This window comes from Phyllopteryx taeniolatus, chromosome 14 (genome assembly GCF_024500385.1).
Source record: "Phyllopteryx taeniolatus isolate TA_2022b chromosome 14, UOR_Ptae_1.2, whole genome shotgun sequence".
Lineage (NCBI taxonomy): Eukaryota > Metazoa > Chordata > Actinopteri > Syngnathiformes > Syngnathidae > Phyllopteryx > Phyllopteryx taeniolatus.
The window spans coordinates 12,194,603-12,219,856 of NC_084515.1; the positions used below are offsets into that span (position 1 = coordinate 12,194,603).

The following is a 25,254-nucleotide window of genomic DNA, read 5'->3' on the forward strand; positions in this document are numbered from 1 at the left end:
CTTTAATCACGTCTTTTCCTCGTTCGTCTTGGAGGTGGGAACACAATGAGGTCCATTCGATTCAGGTATTAGAATTTACGTGACCCTTTAGCTTTTAACGGGGACATTTTATGTAAAAGTGACTTTTGAATTGCTTCTTTAAAAACAGTTGGGTCTATGGAATGCCTACCCATCAATCATGTGTGAAATTAAACAAACAAGTAAATAATAAATCTTTTGTTATCTGCCTGGTTCTGAAAATGTACCTGTGAGTGAGCCCCAACCAGGACTTGAACCAATTAGTCGACGCATTGACTGTACGACCCTGCAATAACGGTTAGAGCTTGAAGTCATTTAATCACCAATCACATGTTTTGGCATAGACAACACAGACACCCCGCTGAAATCAACAGGTGGTGTGTACGCACAGCAACCTAGAAGCGATGCCTAAAGAGAGTGTCAATGTTTTACTAAAAATATAGGCTCCAGCACGCCCGAGAGCCTTGTGAGGATAAAGCGGTACAGACAATTGATGGTTGGATGGAGATTTAGCAACTAGCACGTCTATCCTCAAATATAACAAAAGCACAATTGCTATGCACGCTCATTTGAAACACAAATGCCAGCTGATGAACAGCCTAAATCCTAACCTCACCTGTCAATTAGCAAATTCACCAAACACCCTCCCGAAACAGAGAAAATGCAGAGAATATACTGTAGCGTCTGCTTAGCTGTTGAAATGAGGACGAGCGCTGATCAATTAACAACCTCATTTTGTCAAAATGAACGGTAAATGTCGGCTGTAAATACGCCCCAAAAAAAACCATCCAGCTGGTGTTTCGCTCAAACCTTCACCCCACAAACACACGCTGTCATGCTCATCCTCTTCCTTCCAGTCTCCCTACCCCCTTGACTTATTCATCCAATCACATATTACATTCAGACACCTTCACTGCCTGACAGACAATTGGGATTTATAGAACTCCAGCAACGATCCACGAAACACGGTCAGTAGCAGGGTTGCTCCAATACATTATTACAAAGCAATCTTTCCTCCACTTCTACAAACCCGACTGTCTGTGAGGCACTGGAGGTGTCTGCATGTGATTGGATGAGCAAGTGTCGGAATGTGATTGCATGAGTGAGTTGGGGGGTGTAGCGATTCCACCTGGGGACGGCAGGGGAGTATGTCTATGGCGGGAAGATCGATCTTTTTATTTGGAGGTTGAAGAAAAAACAGTTGTGCAGATACGGTAGCAGCTTGGCGTTGACTACAAAAAAATCGAAAGTTGTTCAACCCTAGGCCATGCACAAAATTTCCCAGCCCACGACTTGGCAGATAGGGCGGACAAAGATCCAGAACCACTTTTAGGTTGATTTATAAATTGTGTCCACCACATATACAGAGTAATTCAGAAACTTTGTTATGAAGTGCTGTCTCCGTGAGCGAAAACACAATAACTGCTGTTGGCTTAGCAGTTCGCACTTTTCACAATTTTTTACACTTAAGGGTCCACTCAATATGCAGCCCACTAGCTGCATCCCCGTCATCATGATAATGACATCAGTACACATCATTGTCACATTCCATGAGACCAGAATAAAAAGTTACTGAAACGTGGGGCAGTACGGGTCAGCCTTTTTGAGACCCTTTACAATGGAAACACTGACATAAGCCTACTGTTACAAACATAACCAAACCATACCTGCTTGGTGGAATTGAGGCTAGTACCTGTACTGTAGCCCTTATGAACCAAATGTACATGATTACATAGTCCCCTCTTATTACTTACTTAAACCACTTTTCAGTAAATTGATTGTGCATGTTTTCTACTGAAACATTGCTCTTGCATTCTTTTTTCAGGTATTCCCAGTAGTCACGGACCTGCACGTAAGTTGACCATTTCCTTATCAATCCGCATGACACCGCTAACATCGGCATGCGAGACTGCGCTTCCTTCCCATTTCTGTCATCTGCTCGTTATTTTTGCCGTGGTGCAAAAGTTCATCCTGTCAAGCCACTTATGGGGAATTAATTTTAATGTTCTACTTGATGAGAGGATTACAAGAGGACAGTTAACGAGCTTAGCCTCATGTTGACGCAGTGCAATACACAACTACTGGTAAGCTGGTTTCTTAATTAGCATTTTGTGGAAATTTAGTTCAAACACCATTCCAGGACACTGGTCGATCTACACCAATTTTTCCAATCGAAAATAATAAAAATATAATGAATCTACTTATTGAGAGTCAAACTGTCGCCATCATAAAACATGAATTAACTGCCATCAATATCGAAAATCCACAAATAATAGACTATACAATACAAATGCAACTTCCTGCATCCCGATTTCTAACATTTTCAGAGCTGTCACATGACAGCTTGTCACTATTTTGGTATAGAAATCACTGAACGCTAACTCGTTACACCTGTAACACTATTTTTTCCCCGATATATTTTTTAAATCCAGCGTCCGACATTAACAGCCATTACGGCGCTGTGCCTTTATTATTGTCGGTAGTACCCATTTGGTGCAGCAGGACAAAAAAAGTAACGCAAAATACACTTATTTTCCAAGAAAATTTACGTCTGTTTCCGAATTCTATTACATGAGTGGTGTTTGAATTTTGAGGTTCCACTTTACAGAGGAGCCCTTGGTTTATGACAGTACTAACGTTTAAAGGTTAGGAACTGCTCTGCAATAACTTGTTTGCACACAACAAACTAGCACAAGAAGACATGCTCAGTTCCCGCTGTACTCAGTTTTACATGTGATTGTTTTATATTTGTGGACTAGAAATATTTTGCATTCAAATAATAATTTACTGTAATTATGACTATTCTACTGCGTTAGCATAGTATAATTCAGGTTACATTGCCAGGCAACCAGGAACGGAACTCCGTCGTAACCCGAGAACCCAGCTAGATATGTATGAACAAAATACAACAAAAACTGCATTAAAACCATGCTAAGCTTTAGTGAGGTAGGTCTACAGGGTGAGTTTAAAAAAATGAGGAAAAAATACTATGCTAGCATCCCACATGTTTGGGTTGGTCTATCAGCAGGTAGTGCAAACAATCATTTCTGCCTCCCACACTACAGCACAGACTAATATTTGCCCGCGGCCAGAGAAGACAAGTCTATTTTTTTAAGGATGTGGCTCCCAGCATGCGTCACCCACCCTGCATGCTGATGCCTGAAGGTGACTCTTTTGTAGCGGGTGACGAAGCAGCCGCCACATGTAAATGTCTCCAACTTTGTCATTCATCTACGACGCATGCGGACGTCACTGATTCTACTACTCCAAATGCGCTACTGAAGTGTTCTTGATTCACGTCCATGGGAACATGCATGCTGTCCCTGTGCTTCAACTGGCATGACTTATGTGACAACCCAGTGTGATGTATAATGTTTCCCCGTCTTTATGCAGATCGAGCAAATGCGTCATCTCTTGGCGTCGCGAATCGTAACCAAGGTAGGCTTAGAGGCTTTGTAACTTCAGCATGCCGACAAAAAAAAAACGCAACACCCCCCCTTGCCTGTAAAGCCACCATTTCACGCCTTTCTCCGAGTCCAAGAGTGGAAAATTACCAGTTCGACGTCCGTGTCCCTGTTCTGTATAAATTGTACTGACTTAGAAAGGGCGGGCTATTTTCCGCTTTCGAAGGTACTATCGGATCAGGACAGTGTGGTCGACTTCGCCCAAGTATTTCCAAGTAGGGTTTCAAGACTGGTTTAAGGTTTCAAACATGGGCTAGGGTTTTAAAATGGGTTTTCAAGACTTGGTTAAGGTTTTAAACATGAGTTATGGTCACGGTTACTGTTTCAAAGTGGGGTTTGAAGCCAGGTTTAGTGTTTCAAATTAGGGTTTCAAATCTGTGTTAGGGTTTCAAGTCAAGGTTTCAAGCCAGGGTTTGGGTTTCAAAGTAAAGATTTAAGACTGGGTTAAGGTTTTAAACATGGATTAGAGTTTAATATTGAGGTTTCAAACCAGGGTTAGGGTTTCAAGTCACAGTTTCAAGCCAGGGTTGGGGTTTCAAAGTAAGGTTTCATGACTGGCTTAAGGTTTTAAAGATGGGCTAGGGTTTCAAATTAAGGCTTCAAACTAGGGTTAGGGTTTTAAGTAAGTTTTTTAAGATTGTGTTAAGGTTTTAAACGTGGGTTAGAGTTTCAAATCAGGGTTTCAAGCCATGGTTAGGGTTTCAAGCTAAGGTTTCATGCCAGGGTTAGGGTTTCAAAGTTAGGTTTTCAAGCCCCGCTGGTTACTTTAAATGCTGGACATTCTGGCAATGGTGCGGGATCTCTGTGTGAAGGAGGCTATAACTGTTGAGGCTGTGTTGCCTGGCTGGGTTCATCACGCATGCACAGCAACTCCCGCTGCTCCCGATAAGGCACGGCCTTTTGTCACGGCAACGGACGCATGCCGCACGATGATGTTCATCCGCCACTACCTCACCTCCACAATCATGTCCTCTATTTAATTACCCATAATACTCTCTATAGGGCAGCCATGTATAAGAGGGGGAAGGTAACGAAAGGAGAGACAAGACCCCCTGGGCTTGGGGCTATTATGTAGACGGGTCTGGATATACAGTATCTATCTTTAATCTTCAGGTTCACATATCCTGTGCATTGTGTGCTAAGTCACATTCGCGCCGCATGAGTTTGATTTAAAGCTAACCTTTATGCACTAGCAAACATGATGGCAGACACACCAATTGCTGGATTAGGAATAATACTTGTAACTGTATAACAACTCCATATCGAAGCTAGATTGGGGTTCTCAAATGTTTTACTTCCATGCTATGGTAGCACGCTCAGTATAATACATGCAACCGAAAAAGGAATTCAGAACATTAGAGAACTTCTCCCGTGAAAAAATGAAATGTTAAACAAACAAGAAACACTGTTGTTTGTCTTTGAATGTTGTATAACGGCAGCTGTCAGGTCTAACTGCGGGGTGTGCAATTAATATTAAACGTCGGTCCCTGCAGTTGTGATAAATGGCGAAGCCTTCATCATAATATAACAGGAGAGGTGCAGCCAAGAGCGCAGGGTTTTGGCTTACCCTCACATCATGACAAAAGATATCGATTCGACGTAATTGAGGCAAACAGCATATAATTAGAAGATCCTGTATCTGAAAACTGTCTCCCTTTATTTACTACATCTATGGCATACCGACGGGGGTCATTTGAAAATATTGATGTGTTACTATTTTTTTTAGTCCTAAGTAAATGTGTTATCACTAAGGATGGGCATGATGAGCCATTATTTGTTCTTAAGTAATTCCGTTAATAGTCACGACTTGAAGCAGTTGAGGTGAAATGGAGCGCAATACAAGGGGTCCTCGGTTTACGATGGAATTCTGTTCCAGGTGATGTAACCCGTATTCAGGCAAACAAGCAAAATGCCTGTTGCCTCACAGTGAAAGCTAGCTATACGCTATCCAGTATATGCACCAAAGACGGCAAATAGACTGTGTTTAGGCTTTGTTCGTGTTTACGTGTATCATATCATATTTGTATAAATGCATGATATACATGATAAACATTTGTCCGAAGATACCAGCTATTAAAAAAATATTTAAAATGTCTTTTTTTTTTTTTTTAATCAAATGTTTTGCAATTTCTGCTAGCTTAATTCTAACACAATGAAGGCTAACAAAACTAGCATGGATGTTGCAGTAATTATAAACCATTCTATTTAATTATGTTAATTCTGTATGTTAAATAAAGTACAATAATGTAGAGTACTATTTTTCTTATTAAAAACATGTTACAAAAATGTTTGTTGGCGTTTTGCGGATTAAGGTATGTCAAAAGTACAGTATCTCTTTTACTGCAACTCGGGTGTCTTGCTTGTTGTCCTTTCGATGATTGTTGTGTTACTTTGGCGACTTTGCGCTGCATTGGCTGAAGGACAGATCTGTCAAAACTGTTTTACCACTAAAACTATCACACATCTCGCAGAGGTGCGAGGTGGACAGTATGTCTCCCAGTGAGGACGAGGAAAGGACACCCCGGACGTGTTCTCACTTAGTACCAGCAATTGCAATAATACATGTCGAGCTCCTGTGTTATTCCTGGCTGCGAAAACCAAGATCTGTAGATGTATGGGAAAACGACAGGTGTTCATAAACTAAATCCCGCGACCCTAGTGATGATAAGAAGAAAAAAAATGGATGGATGGACAAATGTGACACGTTTGGGATGGTCATCTTGTTACATCTGCATAGCCTGCCCTTCCGGCGACACAGGAGCCAATCATGTTGCAGTGGAGCGTGTCCTGCCTAGAAACTATGTGGTAATCCTAATAACGTGTCTCTGACTTGAGCTATCAAGCGATAGTTAATTTCAGTTAGCTACGGTAGAGTTTGGAATGCTAAAACCTTGATCAAGAAATCATTTTGTCTTCTTCGTTTCCCATTATTGTTGTCTGTTGGCCAAGCAAAGTACTGCAGTGTGTCTTGCACGACCCAATCTCTATGGTCTTCTTTTTACCTAGCGATACGAGCCGGTTCGATTCACATATTTTAGTGCTTCCTTTGTGAAGTGTCTCAAAATATCTGACCTCTACCATATGTACCATTTTTCAGTATGCTTTTGTTGGGATACCAGTTACACTAGTACAGTGCGGTACAGTAAAACAAAAAAACAATACTACAATAAACAATAATACTGTACATGGTAGGCTTTGGATGCTGTGATATAGCTGGGGAATTTAATAATAATATAAGTGAAATACTTGAGTAGCCAAGTATAAAACTGCGATACAGCACACTTGTGTTGGGTGAAGCTGGATTCACTGTTTGGTCGAAAGCTAGCCGTGGAAGAAACGCAAGTCTGGTCAGGAAGAACGGTGCCATGGTAGACCGAATGGAACTTGAGTATTTGTGGCATTATTACAGGCATGAATTACATCCTGTGAAATAGCGAAAACTTGGTGGAAACACAGCTTTTTGCCAGTTCTCTGTGCCAATCACTCATGTAAGGGAAGCTTTTTTTATATTCACAATTGTTTGCAAAAACAGCTTCCCTCCTTGAAAAAAAAATATACAAATCATAAAAACACTCCTGTTATCCACCTTTTTAAATTGCTTTTGTCAGGAGCGAAATCCCCCCCCACGAAATGTGATTATGCCGCGGGCGCTATCCAATTATGCGGAAATATCTGGGTAAATATTACCGCTTCCAGGATTTCCACTTCTGCCACCAGCGAGGCTGCTTGAGGATAATGGACTTATGAATTGTTTTGGTGCGGAATAGCAATCCTTATTTACTCTCATCTGTCAGTGGGAAAAAAGTCAATGCTGGAACATTTGATATTAAATGGGTACTGTACCTAAGTAGATTTTTCAGGTATCTGTACATTAATTGAGTATTTATTTTTGTGACCACTTTGTACTTTTACTCACTACAGATGGCTGTACTTTCTACTCCTTACTCTGTCAATATAGGCTTTTTTAACCTAGGGTGACGACACAGCGTAAAAACGTAACGAGAAATCAACCGCAGTTTCGATCTTGACTTACTGATTGCGATATAAGGCCAAGGAAAAAAGGGTGCATTAACTACGACAGCAACAGATTTGGAGTTAAGGTTCCCCATCCATACACTTATTTAAGAAAATTGTTTGATGTTGTCAGCTACAAGAAGGATTTGTGGCAAATGTGTTTTGTGCCTGCCTAAAAAAACACAAGTTTATGGCATGCAAAAAATGTTTATCAATTGTTATCATTAGCTAATTTAGTATTTTTTTGATTACTCAGTTACATTGTTACCAACGCTAAAGCAACACGTTTTGAGAATATAAAAGTCGAGCCAACACGAGCTTGCGCTTGAACTACATGCCACTTTTTTTTTTCTTCTCAGTACGACCACTGTAAGTTAAGAAATCGGAAAACAATTTTGTGTGCAACGGTTGTTGTTGTTTTTCATTGTGCCAGTTATCCACCGTTATTTGGTATAACTGACAGTAAAAATTCATTGTTTTACATTTCACTTTTGTACCTTTAAGTCTATACTTTTTACATTTACTGAAGTACAGGAGTTGAATCAGTACTTAGTAGTATCTGTTATTCTAAAGTACAGTGTGAGGACTTCTTACACCTCTAATCAAAAAGCAGTAGTTTGGGGGTGTTAGGTGGCAAGTACCAATGTCTTCCCCACCTCCCAGCGCTGAAAATGAACACAGCAGCCCGCCTCACAATACACACGCACTGTTTGATTCATTAATTTCACCTCATGGCTGCCGTGCTTTGTTTGCTCTTTTGTTTTGCCGGGTTTATTTGTTCCCCCTAAGCCACTCTAAAACTGTCTCAACGAAAGTCCTTGTCCTGACCTCCCTCCAGAGTGACGCAAGACAAGACGAGAAAAGGCAGCTCGTGCCCCTGCGGACCCTCCTGTCGACGGTCTCCCGACTGACGCGCCCTATTTTTGTGTGTGTCCGCAGCCCGGGTGTGCGACAACGCCATGCTGCGCTGCCAGAACGGTGGCACGTGCCACCACCACCAGCGCTGCCACTGTTCCCCGGGCTTCACCGGTGTCCTGTGCGAGAGGGCCCGCTGCCAGGGCCCCGGCGAGTGTGACGATCAACTGTCGGGACGGGCCACCCGCCGCCATCCTGCCGCTCACCATTTCGCTCTCGCCTCATTGTTGCTGATTGTTTCTCTTTGCTGAGTAACCAAAACCCCTAAAAAGGACATGCACGCAACGAGGCAGACCTCTGGACAGCGTGGACCAAGTGCTCAGCAACCTGGCGACTTTTTTGTACGTCTCAGGACGCCGTCGCCGAATAGTACGCTAGATGGACTGATGAACCATCACTGCTGTCTGGTATTCTCACACAGGAAACATCTGTTATACGATGTGATTGGCCGATACTTTGTTAAAGGAGAGGGGCGAGAACTACCGTAATTTCTCATGTATAATGCGCACCTATGTATAATACGCAACCCCAAACTTGACCTCAACATTCTGGAAAACCCTTCTACCTATGTATAATGCATTTTTACAGTGCATGACTTCGCTTCTACCCATATGATCAAAACATGAAGTATTATCTGTATTTTGTTCATTTTTTCAAATATTCTGAAGTTAAGCACTTAATTTGAACACATAATACTTTTTTTATTTACTTGCTCTTATTTTGAAATTCACAGCCCTACTTTTATTTAGTGAATGAGAAAACACACAGTTGGTCTCATGTTTGATTACCCAGCCAGAATTTGTAAGATGGGTACAATTCTTTAACGAAAACATGAAGGGCCAGGCGAAACAAATTAAACTGTCAAGCATTTCAGAAAAGCATTATCATCAAACATTATCATCAAATAAAGAAATTAATGATGGTTGTTGTTCAGTCATCAGTCATATTTAAAAAAAAAAAACAATATTTCACAAATTCTGCCAGGGGATGTAAACTTATGAGCACAACTGTACATATGCAGTCATACGTAGCCCTTTCATATTGGAATGAAAGTGTAAGCTACAACTTTTTCATGTGTGTATGTTTTTGACATTTTGCGGGAATGCGCATTATATACGAGAAATTACAGTACCTGCACACTGTACAAAGCTACACACTTAGAATTATTATAAAGAATATAGAGGTGACAACCGTGGCCATTTTCCCAGAATGCCCGGTTACGGAAATCAGTGCAAATCTTGAAGTTACTAAGGTTCACTATCCCTTTCACCCTGAGCTGGTGTCAGTACCACAGAAAAAATTGTTTAAAAATGTATGGTAGCCCCTTCAGATGAGCCGTGTTAAGAGTTGACATGATTTAATAATACGAGGGGTGGTGTGTCAGAAAAGTTAGAGAACCGGTGTCACAAATGATATATTTTAAATATGACGCCGATATTTGGCAAAATAAGATTCCGATAATGCAGTGGTACACTCGCCTGACTTTGGTGCAGGCAGCGTGGGTTCAGTTCCGACTCAGTGACGGTGTGAATGTGAATGCGAATGGTTGTCCGTGTCTATATGTACCCTGCGACTGACTGGCGACCAGTTCAGGGTGTAGTCCGTCTTTCGCCCGAAGTCAGCTGGGATAGGCTCCAGCGTCCCGCGACCCTAACCAGGATAAGCGGTGTTGAAAATGGATGGATGGAAGATTCCGATAACAGATTAATCAGCTGATTGATTTTAAAAATATATGTAATGAATAAAATAACTTCTTATTTTGGTCCCTTAACAGTTACAACAGTAAATATATTAATTACAGGCAGAACATTTAACTGTTTTGCAATACTTGGTTCTTTAGTATTTATTAGACTTCACAATAGAGAAAAATGGGAAAACATTTTTGTTTTGTTGATTGTTTTGTTTTGGTTGCATTATGTTGTAATATGTTACTGTGTTTAAAAAAATGTTTTTTTAATTATAAGTAATCCCCCTGGAATCTTAACGCATTTTCCCAGCCTTCTCTGCCACGACTTCATGCACTCCTGGAAGGAGTCCTGTGGGATCCTCCGCAGCTCTTTTGTCACAGCCATTTCATTTCGCCAAGTCATTCATGACTTCAAACGGGGTCCCCCTTGACACCCCGTTGAGCTTGGAAAAGAGGAAGAAAAGAAGAAAAAAATAGAGCCAGTTCGGGTTAATAGGGAGATTACTCCAGCATGTCGATGTTCTTCTGGCCAGGAACTTTGAGATGCTCAGACCGTTTGTGAGCAAGCATGTCGTCATGGCGAAGCCGCCACGAGCTGTTAAGCCACAACTGCTGCCTCTTCTCCTTGTTGATCATATGGCCCACACTGACAGGAAAAACTCTTAGTTTGTAGTTTAGCTTTGAAATATAGCCTTTGTGACGCAAGTACTTGAACTTTTCTGCCGCAAAAAGGAACAAACATACAGCAAAAACAGGATACACTCCGGCTGTTCAAAGAATACTTACCTGAGCTCGTCTTTTCTAAATTTGTAAGTCACGTTCTGTTATCTTCACTCGACATGGACAATGCTCTGACTACCATTGTCTTCGTACGTCCTAGGAATGCCCCAATCACAAACATAGTCAATCCATCAGTTTTAAGCAAGGATGACGCATGCAGTTACACAAGGATATAAAGAACTATATCCATCCAACCATTTTCTTTACCACATATCCTCACTAGGGTCACGGGCTGCTGGAGCCTGTCCCAGCTATCCTCGGGCGAGAGGCGGGGTACACCCTGAACCGGTCGCCAGCCAATCGCAGGGCACATAGAAACAAACAACCATTCGCACTCACATTCACACCTCCGGGCAATTTAAAGTCTTCAATCAACTTACCCTGCATGTTTATGGGATGTGGGAGGAAACCGGAGTGCCCGGAGAAAACCCACCCCGGCACGGGGAGAACATGCAAACTCCACACAGGCAGGGCCGGGATTTGAACGTCGGTCCCCAGAACTGTGAGGCAGATGTGCTAACCAGTCGGCCACCGTGCCGGCCAGAACTATATTATGATATAAATTTTTCATCAGCAGCCATTTGTTTTCTAGGAACATAGAACATATCAACGTTGATGGGCGGGATCCTCACATCTCCAAAATCACTACCGTATTTTTCGGACTATAAGTCACATTTTTTTTTTTTTTTTTTTTTTTTCATAGTTTGGCCGGGGGTGCGACTTATATTGCGGAGCGACTTATATGTGAAATTATTAACACATTATTATATAATTTCCCGTTATTTTCACACTGACAACTGCAAGAGGGCGCTCTAGGCCTGTGTATCTTTACCTGCAACTGACAATGAGTCTGACAAAAGCGACGTAGAGAGGAAGCGGCCCATCGTCTCCCTCCGGTGTTGGCGGAGTTGTTTAGAAGTGAGACCGAGGATGAAGATTTCATTGGATTTAGTGATTTGGAGTGACACTGATGGTTTGGTAAACTTGTTAGCATGTTCTTTATGCTATAGTTATCTGAAGAAGTGTTAATATGTTACGTTAACATACCAGGCACGTTCTCAGTTCGTTGTTTATGGGTCATGTAACGTTAGCTGAATGTGTTACGTTAGCATACCGTACACCAATTCAGCCTGTTGTTCTCTATTCTATTTTTATTTTAAATTGCCTTTCAAGAATAAATGTCTGTTCTTGGTGTTGGATTTTATCAAATAAATTTCCCCCAAAAAATGCGACTTATACTCCAATGCGACATGTTTTTTCCTTCTTTATTATGCTTTTTTTGGCTGGTGCGACTTTTACTCCGGAGCGACTTATAGTCCGGAAAATACGGTACTTACCAAGAAATCAGTAAACAACATCTTGTTCTCATTGTTTAAGTTGCTGTCATACGCCAGTGAGCACTAACATCGACACAACACTTTTATAATACTTCTCAGACAGTTGAGCATTCAAGAGTGCATAGATTTGTTCTCAAGCTATTTATAACTCTTTATAAATCAGTTAATAACAAGTGAAGAAAATTGACGATGTACGGGCAGACCAATAACATAGATTTGTGAAAAAATTGGAAATTTACCATATTTGGACATGCGAGGATTCTGCCTGAAAGCAACGATACGTGGTATATGTGAATAAATATTTAAGAGCTTCTTTGTTTTGAGTCTGTCTGTCATGACAAAAGACATACGGTACAAAAAGCTCTCAAAAACCACTCTTGTCTAAAGCACCAAAACCCATTCATCCACCGTACATAGCCAACAATTTGAATGAATACAGAGCAGACACAATATGCGTTCAAGAAAAACCCTGACATAATAATATGTAACACAGATAAGTCCAGAAAAAGAGCTACAGTAAAGACCCAGAAGACAGCACCACTAGAAGCACTGACATGGTTTAAAAATGAAAAGCAAAAGATAATTAGCGCCTGTTCTTTGATTTTTTTTTTTTCCACACATAGGTCCGTGGCGCAAGCTTTCAACCACCATTTTAAACTCATCAAACTCCATTCGCTTTTTAAACAGAACCCCCTTTCACACTTCTTTCCCAGCAGATTGGTATAACAGTACAGACAGACGGAGCTCTGTCCGTAATGAGCGTTCACGTAACTGTTAAGGCTACACGCATTGAGATAATTCAATGTCAGCACCAGTGTCAGGGATAGCCATAATTGCTTTCGATACAAAACAGGCTGTGGGCAGTGATGTGTTAAACTTCGTAGTCTGGTCACGGCTTCCAGCTGTCGCTTTACACACTGGTGGCACCCCTCCTCTGTACCGCCTCTGAGAATACGTCGAAAGCCATATTATATTGGCGTCCCTCTATCCTTTTACACACAGGCAACGTTATACTGAAGCCGGAAAGTTTGCAGGTCGACCCTCCCTTCCCATATCGGTACCTTAGACACTCACGACAGCAAGACCGGAAAATTTGCAGCTTAGATGGCTGATGTGAAAGCAGATTGAGACGTACAGCATTACATTGGTGATATAATGACGTCACTTTGGTTTGGCTTTCTGCCTCGAGCCACTTTCACACTGCCTTTGCAGTAAATTGCTGCATCACAGGCATAACAGTAGAGGCGGCATTTATTGGCCTGTCCCTTTCAGACAGAGACAATTTCTTTCAACACAAAGGGGTGAAGGAAGCAAGTCTCAGATGTTGAACCTCAGACTGTGGTCATGAGCTGGGAAAAAGCCATGGCTTAAATGGCTTGTGTGAAAGTGGTTAGTGACGTATGGACGGTGCACTTAATGACATAGATCTCAATGGGTTCTCTGCCAGTGTGAAGCCAAAGGCTGATCCAAACGGAGCACTTGGTACTAAAACTAGTACCCCACCAGCACTGGCACCCGCTCAGCATGAAAGGGGTAGGACAAGTCCTTCTGATTCCAGAATCCGTTCTGCATTATCTGCTCGCGTCTCCATGCAAGACAAGATAACGCTATGGTGCACTCTCACTGGGCATTAATCATATGACGCGTCTAAATCTGAATAACTTTTAGATGTCCGTAATGTCCGGAGTTGTGCAGACATACACCTGGGAAAATCCTGAGGGTTGAGCGTAATATAAATAATGAAAACTACATATGTGGACGGGATCATAGTAAAAAAATATTGCCTCTCTCTCTTTCTTACCTTTCCTCTTCCTTCACTCTTTTGCCTTTCCCTCCTTTACTTCCTGTGCTTCGGGTGACTGGTGATTTTCTCCCCCGCCTTGTTTTGCCAAATGCTGCACATGTGCTACTATGGAGGCCATCGACAAAATCTATAATGCGTTTAATTTTGCTTCGTAGTCATGTCGGAGTGCGGGGCTGGGTAAAGACGTTGTATCATAAGTAAGTGTATTTAATTTTTGTCCAAAAACAGATATTTTCATGAATTTGCCAAGATGTGTTGCTTGTTTTCTATTGCTACAGGCAGACGTGGACTGCTTAACGAGTTTGGTTGTATTGTTTGTTGGCTTATGTGCGCACACACAGTTCTCTTTAAAAAAAAAAAATGTTTACACATTCTCAGAATACACTTCCACCAAAGGGGAAAAAGGAAAAAGTATGTCTTTTGTCTTGTTGTTGAACATAGTCACATGTGTGACACACAGAAATGTGGCATTTTATTTGTCAGCGGCTAGCTAGCAAAGCTAACGTAGCAGTCTACATCTTCACTCAGTGCTCCTTTTTGTCAAATTGCACAAATGTACAACCCCAATTCCGATGAAGTTGGGACGTTGTGTTAAACAAATAAAAACAGAATACAATGATTTGCAAATCATCTTCAACCTATATTTAATTGAATACACTACAAAGACAAGATATTTAATGTTCAAACTGATAAGCTTTATTGTTTTTAGCAAATTATCATTAACTTGAAATTTTATGGCTGCAACACGTTCCAAAAAAGCTGGGACAGGGTCATGTTTACCACTGTGTTACATCACCTTTTCTTTTAACAACATTCAATAAACATTTGGGAACTGAGGACACTAATTGTTGAAGCTTTGTAGGTGGAATTCTTTCCCATTCTTGCTTGATGTACAGCTTCAGCTGTTCAACAGTCCGGGGTCTCCGTTGTCGTATTTTACGCTTCATAATGCTCCACACATTTTCAATGGGAGACAGGTCTGGACTGCAGGCAGGCCAGTCTAGTACCCACACTCTTTTACTACAAAGACACGCTGTTGTAACACGTCCAGAATGTGGTTTGGTATTGTCTTGCTGAAAGAAGCAGGGGCGTCCATGAAAAAGACGTTGCTTGGATGGCAGCATATGTTTCTCCAAAACCTGTATGTACCTTTCAGCATTAATTGTGCCTTCACAGATGTGTAAGTTACCCATGCCATTGACACTAACACAGCCCCATACCATCACAGATGATGGCTTTTGAATTTTGCATCCATAACAGTCCAGGTGCTGTAAGATACCGGGATTCAATCCCCGGCCCCGCCTGTGTGGAGTTTGCATGTTCTCCCCGTGCCTGCGTCGGTTTTCTCCGGGCACTCCGGTTTCCTCCCACATCCCAAAAACATGCGTGGTAGGTTAATTTAAGTCATAGGTGTGAATGTGAGTGCGAATGGTTGTTTGTTTGTATGTGCCCTGCGATTGGCTGGCAACAAGTTCAGGGTGTGCCCCGCCTCCTGCCCGTTGATAGCTGGGATAGGCTCCAGCACGTCAGCAACCCTAGTGAGGAGAAGCGGCTCAGAAAAATGGATGGATGGATGGACTCGTCGGATCACAGAACACTTTTCCACTTTGCATCAGTCCATCTTACATGAGCTCAGGCCCAGAGAAGCCGGCGGCGTTTCTGGATGTTGTTGATAAATGGCTTTTGCTTTGCATCGTAGAGTTTCAAGTTGCACTTACGGATGTAGCGCCGAACTGTATTTGCTGACATTGGTTTTCTGAAGTGTTCCTGAGCCCATGTGGTGATATCCTTTACACATTCATGACGGTTTTTGATGTAGTGCACCCTGAGGGATCGAAGGTCACGGGCATTCAATGTTGGTTTTCGGCCTTGCCGCTTACATGCAGTGATTTCTCCAGATTCTCTGAACCTTTTAAGGATATTATGGACTGTAGATGATGAAACCCAATCATGGCACCCACCTGTTCCCAATTAGCCTGTTCACCTGTGGGATGTTCCAAACAGGTGTTTGATGAGCATTCCTCTACTTTCTCAGTCCTTTTTTGCCACCTGTTGCAGCCATAAAATTTCAAGTTAATGATTATTTGCTAAAAACAATAAAGTTTAGCAGTTTGAACATTAAATATCTTGACTTTGTAGTGCATTCAATTAAATATAGGTTGAACATGATTTGCAAATCATTGTATTCTGTTTTTATTTATGTTTAACACAACGTCCCAACTTCATTGGAATTGGGCTTGTAGATACCAATCACAGAAGAGCCAAATCAAAGTCCTTTCTTCACAAAAAGCTGTTCATTACATGCTCCGACTGAGAGTCCTATGAAGCTACCAGGAATCAGAACAACAACAAAAAAAAGGAAAAGAAAAACCTACCAAAACAGCACAAACAGATGGACTCAAATGCACTACAACAGTCCCAGAAGAGCCAAAGCAAATTCCTTTGTACACAAAAAGCTGGACAATACAAGCTCCAACTGAGAGTCCTATCAAGCCAGCAATGCGGTCAAAAAATGGAAACAGAAACCTATGAAAATAAAACCAGTAACAGTGCAAAAAGAAATGCATGGAACTGGTCACAGAACAGCCAAATTAAAGTTCTCTGCTTACAAAAAGCTGTTCAGTTGTTTAGAAGAGCCAAATCAAAGTCCTATGTTCACAAAAAGCTGTTCAATTGTTTCGTCTGAATATCCTTTCAAGTGAACAAAAAAATGATAGTCCGAACATACTAAAATAAAACCAATAACAGGACATACAAATCCACTCAAATGCACGCTACCAGTCACAGAGGATCCAGTCTTTTGTAAAAAGCCTGTCAAGCCCAGTTCGGCTGAGAGGCCGCTCAAGGGAACACAAACAGTAAAAACATACCAAAATTACAGATGTACTCAAATGCACAACACCATTCCCAGAAGAGCCTTATCAAAGTCATTTGTTCACAAAAAGCTGGTAGATAACAGTTATGGCTGATAGTCCTATTATCAAAAATTACGTCTATTTTCTTTGCACCTTTGTGATGATGTTGAAATGAAGTCTAGCGAGGTGCGCTAATGTCCAGAATTTGTGCCAAAGTTTAATATGAGCTCCAAATTTTGAGCTTCACTGTACTCAAGCATCTGGTACGGACCATGAACTTTTTGTGACCCACTTCATCCTCGCTCAGAACCGGAGGAACCTCGAGCCTAAACCTAAAAAAAAAAATAAGACTAAAAAAACCTTTAAAATAAAAAAAGACCCTGAATGCGAAAGATGATCGGTCGGTGGCGAGTTTCCATCCGGGATCACATCTAATCCGCGACTCAAAATGAGAGAAGGCGAGGGAATCCGCTAGAAAGACGGAATCCTGCTGCGTGAACCTTTTTGGCACTGACGCGTTGAGGGAAAATTAGCTTTAATTCAAGGAGGGTCAGTGAATAAAAATTAAGTCGTATCCCACTGGGTGGCATATTGAGTGCTGAGACCAATTTTATTTGAGAGATTAATTTCCCTCCCGAGGGTTATCACGAAACACCTTACTGTGTTAGAGTCTACTGTAAGTGCCTCTCATTAAATGATACTGTCGATGAAAGAAGAGAGAATGGCTGTTTTTGGGATTGTAAAATAATTATTGTGGGAAGCCAATTTAAAAAAAAAAAAAAAAAAAATGGGAAAAAAAGGCAGACAAAGCCAAGCAGGATCGGATATTAATTCAACGGAGCAATTCGTGTTTCTTGAGACAGGAGCACCATTAGCACTGTTTTAATTTGAGTCAGAAAAAACTAAGTGTAGCTCCGAATAAGTAAGTCCTTGAAAAGTTCAATGTTCAATGTTCAAACACCACCAAACTCCTTGCACTTTTGCATAAAGAAAACCACCGCCATGTGTCCAACTTCGAAAGCATGTGTGTCCATGTGTTTGGAGCATGTGTGTCCAAAAACTGAATCGGCAAACTTGCTAGTGTTCAAGTGCATGCTGTAAACTACATCTAGCTGACATCGTTGTAAACTCTTCTGTGATTTAACAATTAAGCTCGAGGCCTCGCCGCACAAAGTGTTCCTCGCGGAATGAGTGGTGACACCTTCGAGACTGCGGCGGTGTTTAAGGGCCAACAATTACATTTATGACATGTTAGCGTAATGAAATCGGTCTTTTATGATACTAGATACCTCAGGCCTTTTGGGCTGAATCGCTGTTAATGTGATATTAAATGTGCGCCTCGTGCAAGTCAACAGGCCTCCAAAGCAGGCGTATTGTCAACACTGCATATCTGAACAAAAACGTTTCATGAGAATTGTATCCCTCTTTCAGCTGAAAAAAAGTGTCAAATTCATAATTAATCCGACTATATTTTTAAGGTAAAATGATGACAAAGACATTCCTTTCTGCTGTCAGATATTTCATTTCTTTATAGAAGGCTTTTTTAGCTCATCAGTTAGATATAGATACCTCTTCCACTATGTTGATTATTTCGTGATGTTATTGATATGGTTGTTAAAACAACAGGAAAGTATGAAGTGACACGATTCCAAAAGGAATACAGCCATGCAGCCCATTTCCAATGAGTCATGGAATAGCATGAAAAAAAATAAAAATAAAAAATGGGATCAGATACCATCCGATCAAAATCAGGCAGGCTTCTTTGTGGCTAAAAATTGGATACCTGCGTCAACGTGAGCCTAACGTAATCGAAAATCCACAGTGCATACAAAGAAATATGGTAAATCAAAACAAAAGTTAAAATTATTTAACTGTAAGTTTGACTTTAACTACGCCGCATTCTGAATAGCGTCAAAATTAAGAGTTACGTCACCGCCATAGGAACCGAACATTTTCATAAACTGAGGAACTCCTGAAGTTCATTTCGACATTTGGTAAATGTGAAAACATTGATAATAACAGACATGGGTCAGTCAAAATGTCCACAGAGAGAGAGATCAACACAACGTAGCCCAAATTTTTAAGTCTGAATGTGCTGTATATAGTCTAGAACTAACCTACATTGATTTGGTGGTAAAGTCATAATAATATAATCATTCATATTTGTATAAATAACACTTGTAGGCCAGATATATAAAACAATTAAATGAAAAACAGTAGGTGCGGCGATAACTGAGCAAGCCTTCATTTGCCAAGTGACCACATATTCTGACATTTTCTCAAAGATCCCAAAGCGTATGTAAATAATGTAAATAATGATACTATCAGCATGTATAGATCATGAGCCTTGCCATATCTCCAACTCCATATTTTATCCCAAAACTGTTAGTCAATTTGAAATTAAAAGCCCCCAAACTTCTGTGGCGGTCCTGACTCTCAAGGATGTTTAAAGTTGAGCAAACACAATCGGGGGGGTGGTCAAAGTGGCAGGTGCCGAGCTCACGCAACCGCGGCGCATCGTTATGAACAATTAATACCCCTTGACCCGTCACCGTTGCCGCTCCATTGTCACAGAAACAAAAGAAATACAGGGTGACTTCATGCAGAAAGTGACAACTAGCATAAAGAGCCTTTGAGCACAATGCTCAGAAGCAACCTGCTGCCTGACAAAAGATGCTGTGCTCATTTATTTGCTTGCCAGGGCACAAGTTTAGATTGCCTATGTGGGTGTCAAACTCATTTGTGTCGTGGGGCAGATTGTTGGGATGGTTTCCCTCAGAGCGTTATGACTGTGAAACCATATAAATGCTCATCAATAAAAGGTGCTGCTGAGTCAACCTTGAAAAAGGACAAAAGGAAATTAAAAAGAAGATAAAATATAACGAAAATATTACAAATTATATGTATATCTTTTTTTTAGATCAGTAGTAAATAGTATGCAGTTAATGATGAGTAAAAGTATTCTTTTATCTCTGCGTGTCTCATTTTATGACGCAACTTCTGGTTTAGGGCGCATCGACATTTTCCCCACTGACTCTCGTTAAATGTTTGACATGCGCAGTGGGTCCTCGTGAAATACAAAACAAAGGTAGGGCGTTGGATTTAAGCGTTGAATTCCAGCGCTCTTTAACATTAAACAGGGTTAATGTTCAACCCTCCCACTCAACTTACTATAAAAAGGGGTTTTGTCAGAAAAACATAAGCTTGCAATATCTCAACATCGTTAGTTATTACATGTGATGATTTGAAGTTTTGGTACAGATGTAAGTTGACACAAATGATTTGCTTTCGCGGGTCCCATAAAATAATGTGGTGGGCCGGATTTGGCCCCCAGGCCTTGCGTTGGACACCTGTGGTTATGTCTTTATAAGGGAACATTTTTAAACAATACACCGAAGATGAGAACGCATATAAGTACACTGTATGGCCAAAAGTACCGAGAAACAAGTCTTCATTTATTTATTACTCTATTACGGGTTACGTTTTTAAGTTTATACGCCACAGTCTCCACTTTGCAGCAGCAGCCCATTCTCTTCTTGCCTTCAGTCTCCTCTCGGGTAAAATGTTTGTCTTTATCATGCCCAACACCTTCATGCTGAAAGGAGTACCACATTCTCCTCTATTATTGTTGTTTCTTAGCGTGTCTCATTCCACTTTATGCATATTTCTTTATCTTGTACGCCACAGTCTCCTTTTTGCTGCACTGGCCTATTTTCCTGCTGCTCTTTTGTCTCCTCTCAGAGAAAATCTCATCTCAACACCTTGTCTCATTCCGACTGATGCGTTCAATGGTGCATAGTCACAAATTCTTGCCATGACTGATCTTGATTCTTCATCTTATACTCCACAGTCTCCACTTTGCTGCAGAGGCCCATTTTCCTACTGCACTTTTCGTCTCCTCTTAGATAAAATGTTTCTCCTTATCGCAGCCAGCAGTACGTAGTGTCCAGAAATATGGGAAATACTAAAATTGTTGTTTGTTAACATGCCTCATTACGGCGATGCGTTTCCCAGCACAACCGATGTCAAACTGTTTGTCGCGGAAAAGTGACCGCCGAAAACCGAGTTTCCTCTGAATCTAAATTCATCATCGTCTCCACTTTTCCTCAGCAGGCCTCAGTCTCCTATCGGATCGACATGCTAACAGCCACATGCCAAGAAGTAATTACAGGACAGGGTTTTCGCAGTTTCAACATTTAGGAATTCGAACTGAGCTTGAAATAAACACCATGTACTTTTACGTTAACAGCACATACAGTATGTGATCGGCGGCATCTATAGGAGCTTCTGCTTTCATTTTTTCCAGATCCACAAATAAAAAGTGTATCAACAGAGTTTAGTTGGCAACATGTCTGTAGAGGCATGGCAAGGAGGGCTGGTGGGCGGACGGCTGGCTCGCAACACACGCAAAGCCCACTGGTGTACAGTTGAAATCGATAGACAGGACAAAGAGCCAAGTCGCAAAGTGTAAACACCTTTCTATCCACTGGCTCCAGCAAAGTGAAAAATATTACCGCTGCCATACCAAGACGGAGGCTGTTGGCTTTGTAAAACGAGTATGAGATGTGAAGAGGTCGGAGTTATTATAGAGGAAATTATAAAAGACGTTCACCAGGGCCGAGCGTGTCTTAACATGTCCGTCCGTACTGTTGGTGGTGGCAAAACGCATTGCAAAGAGAAAGTCTCAAGCATCACACATAGGAAGCCTTTACTAACACAGATTGTGGGTCATTGCCCTACTCAGCTGTGATGGAAAAAAGCATGATACAGTAATCCCAGGTTTATTGCGGGGATTATGTTCCAGTCCACCCCCGCAATAGGAGTAATGCACAAAGTAGTATGTTTTGTTTGTCGGGACAGTCCAAGCTTAATGTGAAAAATCTTAACGTTGCTTTATGTCACAAAACTGCGACCAATCGTCAACAAAATTTACGTATGGGGTCATCTCGCCTTATACCCCTGTCCAGATCTGAAAATATCAGAACAAAATCCCTGATATTTTTTTTATTTTATGGGCATTCAGCATTTTCCTCCTCATAGGCCGCTCACTGTACACAAAAACTTTAACGTTGCTTAATGTCACAAAACTGCAACCAATAGTCAACAAAATGTGAATGTGACATGAACATCTCTAATCAAATTTATAGCATGCACTCAAAATCCCGTGCAATATGAATATTAAAGAAATCTGCAATGCACTGAAACCGCACTTGGTGAACCGCAAAATAGTGAGTGAACACTGTATACTATGTGATGCGGTGTATTACAATGTGATACGATTTGATGACATGATACAATACATCAATGACGTCGGTAAGCCTATTTTATTGTTTGTAATTAGGACAATTTTTTGGTGCGTTAGCGCCCCTAAAAATATTCAAAAATGTGACATGATGCAATATGATTGCATTGCAATGCGATGCGACACAATCATAACCTCTGGAGTTGTAATACATGTCTTCCACAACAACTGCAGGAAATAAGGCATGATGCGTACATTTTCAATCCAGCTTCAAGCGAGGAAGTTGACCCCCCCCCCACCCCCCCTCTGGAAAAAAACAAAATCAGCTTTCTCATCACGACGGCAACCCAATCGCATGTCTCCTCATTTTAATACAATGCAATCAGCTCCCTAGCTACAGATGGCAATCCTGTTCAGCATCGCACACCATCACAGCTCTTGTCTGTTATCCCTCAATGCCATCAAATCTTTACAGGCCTCCGGTGCCACACCTAGATTGCAAATCAGCCCCGGCCGGGATTGCCGACACCCTCCCGCGTTAAAGGAATCAAATGTGTATCTGCTCCTGACGGCATCCATAAATAAAAGATACCGTTAGCGAGTCGCTGTGCTCGCATCCCGCGGCTCGGAAAGAGATCCGTTTGTCCTCATTTATTTCATGTGGTGGTTGTGGTGAGGTTTAATGGTCCCTTTGCCTCTGCCTTAACAAGTTGAACTGGGAAGGGGAGGCAATAGGTGGGGTGGAACTAAAATAACATCTGTACCTGCAAAATGTACATAAAGATTGTTCCAAGCACCTTGTACACAGTGTTTTGGGGATGTACAGCCAGGATAACGAGTGCATTTTAGACAAGAACATACATTTAAATAACTCCAAAGCTCACCTATATTTTAGGAAGACATGCAGAATCTAAAGAAAAACATCTCATCATTGATCTTTGATTGACGCTGCCATAGTGATATTAAAACTTTTTGGTAAATTTGTAATATAGAAATCCCCCTGCCAATTCACAAATCACTACTTGCCAATGTTTCTGATAACATAACTAAAAAGATAAAAAATTATTAAAAATGTACTGCTTTGTTTAAAAATGCCAAATGCCCTGCTCCTTCTAGATGTTTTGCGGCTCGGTAGCTACCGAGCCGGCCCGCTTGACAGTAAACAGCAGCGTGATATAAGACTCCAGTCAAGGTCAAATAGGCAGGGCAGGATCCTTGTGAGGTTTATACCAGAGAAAACACAGTGGTAAACGTCTCAAGATGCTGCAAAGAATGGTTAGATAATATATTGGCAGGGGTGGAAGTGAATAGCGGATCAGCTGGTAATCGCTAGCTGTTGTTGATGTTATGACTCAGCTTGTCCCAACATACAGTAATTACACTTCTTTAACCCTCATGAATAGCAAGGGTTTTCTGTATTTTGTATATGTTTAGCTACTCGGGAATGTACAATGCACGTCCAAGTAACGCTTGCTAAAGAAAAATAATGCCAGCTTCAAATGGACACCTCCCATCTCTCAGAATCAGAATCAGATCAGAATCATGTTTATTTGTCAAGTATGTCCAAAAAACACACAAGGAATTTGTCTCCGGTAGTTGGTGCCGCTCTCGTACGACAACAGACAGTCAATTGACAGAGAACACTCAGCCGAGTCAATAGAGTAATGATCCCATTAATACTAGACTTTACACCGATTTTATCGGCCTGATGGGTATTGGCCGATAATTAGCATTTTATGCTGATCGGCTTTAATGTCATTCATTCATTCATAATTTGCAAAAGACATTTACGCCGCGTCGCCATCTTGCACAGTATATTTGAATCCAAAAGCTAGTTTATTTTTAGCCTTGTAACGTGTCTTTTGACAAAGTACTGTAAATATCTGACGGCCAATAAAGTTCTTTAAAAAAAACGCAAGCAGGCAACAAAAACGTTATGTAGCCTAGCAAGCTAGTGCAAGCACGAACGTTTGTACGTAAACATGCCGCCGTTCTGTCAAATCATACGCTAAAGTTTCGGTGTGGGTGAAGTAATTTAATTACCATAAAGTAATTTAATTACTGTAAGTTCGCACCCATTATTTCTGTCATGTTGTAATGTTCATTTGACCTGACTGATCAGAATACACGATCTGACTAGAGCAGTGATTTCCAACCTTTATGGAGCCAAAGAACATATTTTACAATTGAAAAATCTCACGGCACCCCAAGAAACAAAAATGTCACAAAAAGTGGATACATTAATTACTATATGTACTTCCTGCCATCTAATAGAAGACCATTCATTTGTTCTGTCTGTCACTATGCCTCACTGGCATAAATAGATGAACAAAGATACATTATTTATTGTAAATATAATTTTTTGAGCAATTAAGTACACAAGTATAGACAGTAAATGAACAGGTCATTTAAATAGACACATTCCTCCAGGTTGTGATTAGATCGGAGATCGTTTTTTTAAACTCGCTGCTCGGTGATCGGCCCCAAAAATCCTGATCGTGTAAAGCCTAATTAATACTATGCTGCTAACCAAAACAGCATATTCTACTGGGCCATGCTCACAGTCACAAGTGTAAATTAAAATGTGACTTTGCAGTATTAATGACATCCAACATGTGGTTGCTCCACAATGTTGTGAGCGTCAATATTAAGTTCCACAACATATATTAGCATTTACCTCCAGTTTCATCCATCCATTTTCGATAACACTATATAGGGTGGAGAGTGAGCTGGCATCCCAGCTGACTTCTGGCAATAGGCGGGGTACACCCTGTAAAGTTTGCCAGCCAATCACATGGCATATCTAAGAGGGGCAGTCAAAAAGTAATGACCCCAATTTAATTTTAATTAACTAATAATGTTTTTTTTCGCCTGAAATGTTCACCGTTTTCTAGTTTAAATACTTTATAAAGGTTTATTTAAAAAAAAAAAAAAAAAGTTGTTTCAGCCTTTCCTTTTCCAGTCAGCCATTTTGGAAATTACATCTTTGTTGGATGCCTGTCAGAAGCATAGAGCTGTGAATGAATTTCTTGCATGTGATTAGGGTTATGTCATCAATGGTGACTCTACGATCTCTGATCAGCGTCTCGACGCTTGCACTATTCCCAGGATCAACCGCTGAAGATGGTGTACTGCTCC

The 25,254-nt window shown here is 41.1% G+C and overlaps 1 protein-coding gene and 1 long non-coding RNA gene across 5 annotated transcripts in view; one reads left to right on the forward strand and one right to left on the reverse strand.

Moving 5' to 3' along the window:
• LOC133489299 (netrin-G1-like) overlaps positions 1-15,995 on the forward strand; it is a 70,094-nt gene extending 54,099 nt beyond the window's left edge. Inside the window, exons 5-7 of one of the 2 annotated variants that reach the window (XM_061798237.1) lie at positions 1,844-1,870; positions 3,412-3,456; positions 8,436-15,995. In XM_061798237.1, coding sequence (XP_061654221.1) covers positions 1,844-1,870; positions 3,412-3,456; positions 8,436-8,662 — 299 coding nt within the window. In that variant the 3' untranslated portion in view covers positions 8,663-15,995. The remainder of the gene's footprint in view (positions 1-1,843; positions 1,871-3,411; positions 3,457-8,435) is intronic. The other variant, XM_061798240.1, reaches the window with a different exon arrangement.
• LOC133489300 (uncharacterized) overlaps positions 1-25,254 on the reverse strand; it is a 148,315-nt gene that overhangs the window by 116,898 nt on the left and 6,163 nt on the right. The window lies entirely within an intron of this gene.